The sequence below is a fragment of the Pygoscelis adeliae genome, unplaced genomic scaffold, assembly GCF_000699105.1.
Source record: "Pygoscelis adeliae isolate BGI_AS28 unplaced genomic scaffold, ASM69910v1 Scaffold122, whole genome shotgun sequence".
In the NCBI taxonomy this organism is placed as follows: domain Eukaryota; kingdom Metazoa; phylum Chordata; class Aves; order Sphenisciformes; family Spheniscidae; genus Pygoscelis; species Pygoscelis adeliae.
In genome coordinates this window covers 3359242-3365832 of record NW_008824358.1, presented here as the reverse complement: position 1 = coordinate 3365832, position 6591 = coordinate 3359242, and the positions used below count along the sequence as shown (strand labels likewise).

Sequence of the window (6591 nt, the reverse complement as noted above, 5' to 3'; positions counted from 1 at the left end):
GTGCTCAGCGAGACGTGCCTGTGTGCATGTACATACCTTAATGCATCTACGCAGGAAAATACAGGTCTGGGAATAGTTTCCTGTGAAAGTACCGTGACGCGTTTGAGACTTTTCGTTGCGAGGTAGTTCCTTTAAATTAGATTCGAGGCAACTTGCTTCAAGTAACACTTTCGTACAACTCATTTCCAAGCTAAAACTCTTGCTATGGGGGAAATAGTTTTTAATAATGCATTTAAGAATTCGTTATGTTAATACAGGTACAGTGAAAGAGTCTGGTGAGAAACATAAGGGATCTGTTGAAATTCCTAACCTGTCAGAAGAAAATGAGGTAGATGATACGGAGGTAGGTGTGAAATACTGATATGGCTATATAGGTTCAGAATTCTTAAATAAAGCGTTAATCAACGTATAGGCATCATGCTTTGATTTATCCTGTGATTAAGTGGGATAATTACACTTGGATAGTTTATTTCCTGTTTTCATTTGTTTTATACTTGGAATAACGACTTATCTCTGTTCTCAAATTTACCTACTAGGAATGTGCACAATTCTCTTTGCTAATTACTGTTTGTGACGATATACTAACTACAAACTTGAGGAAAACTCTGCTTGTTGCAGTCTTAAAAAAACCCAACCCCCCCCCCCCCCCCCCCCACCACCCACACCCCCCCCCCCCCCCCCCCCCCAAAACCTAAGAACTTAAGGAATCTCCTTGTTGGCTGTACAGCAGTTGATACTGTGGCTTCCACAGATTGCTCCACCTCTGCTGTGTAGTAGGCAGCTCTGTTTATACTTGATGAACTTGACTAAGCTACTGTGGAGATGAGATGCTGCATTTATTTAAGTCAAAACCCCAGAGGACTTACTTTTAGCAAAGGTAGGATAAACCGAGAAGATAACAAACTTGAGATCGCAGCTGTCCTCTGAACGTAGTGACCCAAGCCAAAATACTTTCCTTTGTTGCCAGAACCCAAAAGCCTCATGCTGAGATGCCTCTTAGAGCTTGCAATTTTTCTGTTTCTAGATAAATGTTAGCAAAAAGAAGGGGGAAGGCGATGTTCTGAAGGACCTTATGAGAACCGAAGGAACCGCAAAAGTCAGAGAGGCCCTGAGAGGTTACCTGAAGGCACTTAAAACAGGTGAGTTACACCAGTGTGGTAGGAACGCTCTTACGCAGGGGTCTCTCTTGAATAGATTGGCAGTACACTGACAAGTCCTTGGGTTTGTGGGGTTTTTATTTCTAATCGTCGCCAGCCGAGATGAAATAAGTTAGCCCTACCAGTCAAACTCTTTATCGCTCTCAAACACGGCGGCGGCCAGCAGTTTCCGTGGCGGCCCAGGCCGCCTCGTGCTACGCATACTGACCACAGAGGCCGCTGAAGGACCTGCGGGCTGAGCGGTTGGCTAGCAACGCGACGCCCTACCCTCAGCTGGTCATTTCTCTGCTGTGCTGTTCGGAAGTTCTTGGGAGACGGTGCGTTCCTTAATGGGCAGATGTTTGTTATTAATTTGGGGTCGGGTAACTTTGAAAAGCCTGTGTTCTCAAGGGAAATTGCTGTTAGGCTGCATTGCTAATAAAAACATAGGGGTAAGGTGGGGAGACTCTGGATTGGAGTTGTACGTCCCAATTCTGTGCTCCCGCTCTCCACAGTTTTGGCCGGCAATCGTCGTTACACGTGTAAATGTCAGGGTGGTTGTACGGCTCAATTTCATACCGAAAAGCGCTTTTCTTTCTTACAGAGTTTACCTTGGGAATGATTCTGCCAACAAAAGCTACTGTTGGTCAGGAGCTGGCCGCTGAGCGAAAACTAAGTGGGAACGCCGTGCAAGTACGTGGGCTCCAAGTGTTGTACGAATTCAGCACTACCATAAACGTAGTCCCTCTGGGTTTTGCTACGGTAACAACTGCATATCCCTGAGATTACCTGCAAAAGCAAAAGCCTTTGGGGTGGCGCTGCCTCCTCACCGCTGCGGTCAGGGCCTGTGACACAGAAATGACCCGTCACACATCGTCCGCTGGGCACGGGTCTGCCCGGCGCGGAAGGAGGGTGGCAGCGTTTATGTGCCCCTTCGTGCTTTGTTCTGCAGCGGCTGTAGCTTCAGCAAGGCGAGGCTGGAATTCACCTGCACGGATCACTTCCCCCCGGCTAAAGGTAGCGTCAGGTGTCTTTGGAGCAAGTCACACGCTCATAATTTTGTCGCTTGTTTTGTGAATATGGAAGTAGGTTGTATAGGTAACGTATATTCACAAGGCAGTATGTTTAAGAATGCACCGGTACCGACAATCCTGCCGTTCCAGAACTTGTAAATGTTTGATTTTGCACTCATTCACGTGAATATTGTTTGCTTTACAGGGTTCTGTTTCGCCCCAGTCTTTGGCTACAGTTGGTGTAAAAATTCCAACAGTGCAGATACTTCTGAGAGAAATATTCAACTCTCCAGCGGACGAACTTTATAGCGTCTTCACAACTCAGGAAGTAAGTGATACTTTCAGTGGGCAATGTAACTTCATGCGGATGCTGTTGTAGCTGAATAGTTGTGTAAGTAATCAGTGATGGGTCACGTTCGCGGTGTCAAGGACAGATAATTGCGTCCAGGAAACGGAGAGATGTGATCGTCCAGAAACTGAAGGCTTAATGAGCTACCCTCTTCTTGTAACTTCACCGAGTATTTGCAATCGTCATCGTTTGCTCCTCAAGTTTTGCTGAATAGCTTCCGCTTTTAAGCCGCTGAGGAATTTCAGTGGTGAAAACGCGGAAGGATTGGGGCAGTGTGTCAGCGTGGTCTCCTACCGAGGAGCGGCAACTCCTACAGCTAGGTAGCTGACCTCCTTGACAAGCTGTCAAGTTCCTGCGATAGCAATCGGACAGCGCTAGAGGGTGGCAGTAGGAGCATTCCGCTCTTACCTTTTTAATGAGAGCTTATTAGGGTGGCTTAGACCTTTTTGGCCGGTTGTGACCTTCACAGGAAGAAAAGCCAACTAACCGAAGCAAAGTTGCATCTTTATGTAGTTTGTATGCAGCTCAGTCAGGCTGTCCTTTGCTAGTTAGAAAAAGCGGAGCTTTTTTGATGTGAGTACTTGTCATGCAGGAGCCTGAAGTGCTCAGTGACGCCACTGTTATCCACGGCTTACGGGCTGATTAGATTAACCGTTGGATGCAACGATACCCTTGCTTGTAGGGTATGAAATATAACATTACTAATTTTGGGTTTGTGCCCTTCAGAGGAGCCTGGGCTGGTATCGGAGACCTTGAAATTCGAATCCCGACGCTACCACTGGGAAACCATAATGGCTCTCGGCAGCTCTCGTGCACCTTCCTAGAGCTGCTGCTCCGTCTCCCCCTTTCCCAAACCTAGTAACAGCCAGTCGCGTCTGGGCGCATGCGTATGTCTGTCTGTGCTTTGTCCAAGCCCCGTGCAGGTGGCTGGAGTCTTTGCAGTTACCACCGCAGGCTTCTTGGCATTTGTAGTCTCCTTCCGTCACCTCATCGGCCCCTGCTGGTACCACGGACCTCAGTGGAGGGCTGCATAAAATGAAAGTGCGCGGAGACTCTTACCTATCTTACAGTTCAGTTCACTTCTTCCCTCAGCAAACTGCCCTCGTCCCATAATATGGCGCGTTACGTATCGGTACAGATGTGTAGTTAACTGACTTGAGCCGTATTCTTTCTTTTCTAGTTGGTACAGAAGTTTTCTAAGTGTCCTGCTGTGATTGAAGCTGAGAAAGGAGGCAAACTTCAGATGTTTGACGGTTGCGTCAGCGGTGAATATGCAGAATTGGTAAAAAGCTCCTAAAAATCTCTTTCTTTGGGTTTTTAAAAGGGGGGGGGGGGGGAAGGTAGGGGTGTCAGCTACTTCTGCGAGCTAAAAAGTAGCCTAAGTTCCTGCCATTTCAGCGTCTCTGACGCACGTTCAGTTCCCTCATTACAAAGCCAAAAAATTGCAATTACGTTTGGCGATGTTTCTTCCCCGTCAGGAGAGCAGGCGCCGACTGCACCTGGTGACCCGCACCGGGGGAGAAAACTCTGAGCACCACCCTTTTTTACTAGGAGGAGAGAGAAAGCAGGCGTAAGGTTTATCTCCCAAACCCGGATCGCTTTCTCTCGTAACTGGAGAAATGATCTCTCGTCTAGTCAGGGCAAACGTTACACCCTCCCCAGCCGAATGCTTTTGCAAACAGAAGGCAAAAATTGATAATAATTAGAGCTCAGCTCCATTTTTGAAACCTCTGAAAAATGATTTAAGCTCAGACTTGGTATCTATCTCAAATGTCCATCCGGGTGACGGGCAGTAAGTATCACTGACAACTGGACGGCTTTTAAAAAAGCAGAGCCTTGGAAAATCGGGTTCTCAGTTCAAGCTGATGAAATCAGCTTAGTGGGCACGGTGGTGCTGGGTTGACGGTTGGACTCCATGATCTTGGAGGTCTCTTCCAACCTGAATGATTCTATGAAGTCTCTTGTTGGCGCCAGAAAGGGCTCAGTCTGGAAACATACACAAATTTCAGAGGCGTAAACGTGACTCTTACTCGTGCCCGTTTCAAGGTCTGCGATAAAACCATCGTTTTTCACTTAGTAACTGATCAGCCTGACCTTTTCCCATAGAGAAAACAAAACGGAGGACTGGAGCAAGCTGAGAGCTTGATGAAAACAGTTTATTTAAAAAAAAAACACCCAACCACAACCCCACCCAGCGAAACCCAGTCTTTGTATTGTTTACACGCACGCGTCTGCCGCTACGTAAAATGACACTCCTTCTCCGTGTTTTTCAGGGGAGAATTAGCGTGGGGTAGTCGTAACGCGAAGTATCTGGGATGCTAATGGGGAGAACCTTCGTATCTTCTTACAGGTCCCAAGCCAAAGAATCGTCCTGAAGTGGAGGTGTAGGAACTGGCCTGACGGTGAGTCTTTCCGAGGACCTCTAACGGAGGCTACACCTTTTGCAGGGGGAAGGCAGAAACGTGACAGTCGGCGGCCTCGCTGACTGGAAGCTCGCTTAGCCCGCGTTCTGTGGAGAACAGCCCGGTGTCCGTGGCGGTTGTCATCTGTGAAAACAGGCTTCGCTCAGACACGGGCACAAGCAGACAGGAAATGAGCCACGGCAAACGTAACCCTTTAAAACCCGCTTTATTGACATGTCCTATTTTCTTCCTTCAGAACATTACGCAACGGTCGCCTTGAATTTCAAGGACATGGCTGCTCAAACGGAACTGCAGTTAGAGTGCAAAGGAGTTCCTGTCGCTAATGAAGATAGTACAAGACAGTGTTGGAAGAAGCAGTATTTTGAAGAAATACGCGTTTTACTGCAGCAAGCCAAAGACGAGCTGGAATGAGAACAGCGCTGTAGTTTTGTTAGGGCATTACTTTTTATACTTGGTTAAACATTTGGTTTTTTAAAAGAAGTAATTTATTTGTGGGAAGAATAAAGACCCACTTCTCTGGTACTGTATATAATTTAAGCATTATTTATGGATTTTTGGCGAACGGGGCGGCGAGTAAGTCAGAGTATGTCTAGAAAGAGCTTTACTTGGGGAAACTCATCTCTCTTCTGTTTGCCTGCAACTTAACGTCAGAGAGTAGGAACGGTTCGGCTGCAGTAAGGTACTGCCGCCGTAGGCAGGTCAGCTGCCTGAATCAGCGGGAAGCCTTTGCAGTTCTTCAGTACCCAACGTAGCGAGTGGCAGAAATAAATCCCTCTCGGAGATGGGGTGCCCACCAGAGGCGAGCTGAAAGGGATTATAAAGCCGCCGATAACATTAGATCTGTCAAGAAACGTGGGGGAGAGAGTTTACGGCCTCCTTAAATACTTGAGCTTGCTTTAACCGCAGACGGAATTTGTTTCTAACGCTGTGGACAGTTTGAGGGAAAGATAATTCACAACGTCACGCAATTCGGATTGGTATGGCGGTTTCCACGGTTAAGTCTGCATGCGCTGTACGCCCTTACCTGACCCCGGTGTGAAACTTCTTTTGGGAGACGCAAACGGTAACAACGCTTTCCTTCTGCAGTTCTGTAAACCTTCCACTTAACCGATTCGTGGCCCTCTGCAATTCTGTAGCTCAAATTAAAGCGAGCGACTGTTTGTTAGAGAAATGTGACGGGAGAGCAGCCGGGCTATTGAAAGTAAAGAATTGTTACTCTTAATTACACCGCGTTGAGGGTAGCAAGGATAACTTAAGTCTCAAATGCTGTATAAAAAGTGTACGGAGTATGCAATTTGAAACAAACTGACCAAAAAAGGGCAGGCTGCCTTCGGAAAACATGGTTGGCTCAATAAAATACGTGATTTGACATGCAGTTTATTTTCTCTACTAACAGATACTGCCAAACTAAACGAATTCGGAGAGAAGTTAAGTCCTGTATATTCTGTTTTTACAGGACACCAGCATATGGCAACCTTACCACGCATACATAACCTTACGTCACGCAGAAGGTAAAGACGCGCTGCTCTTCTTCCACAGGCGAGGTCTTCCCCGAAAAGTTTGCAGTCAGTTATCCCCTTCGAACTTGGGCGAGGCTCGGTGTGGTAACAAGAAGGACCACACGCCTCGCAGCGACGGGATGGGCGTACAGACTGGTCACGACCAAGTGT

General features: G+C 47.2%; 1 protein-coding gene across 1 annotated transcript; it reads left to right on the top strand.

The window, feature by feature from the left end:
• The first annotated feature begins 226 nt into the window (after positions 1-226).
• Positions 227-5448, top strand: AHSA2 (AHA1, activator of heat shock 90kDa protein ATPase homolog 2 (yeast)). The gene is made up of 7 exons (XM_009319631.1): positions 227-343; positions 1025-1139; positions 1741-1829; positions 2355-2477; positions 3679-3780; positions 4849-4900; positions 5157-5448. The coding sequence occupies exons 1-7, from the start codon at positions 227-229 to the stop codon at positions 5330-5332; spliced, it is 774 nt and encodes a 257-aa protein (XP_009317906.1). The 3' UTR covers positions 5333-5448.
• The last annotated feature ends 1143 nt before the right edge of the window (positions 5449-6591 follow it).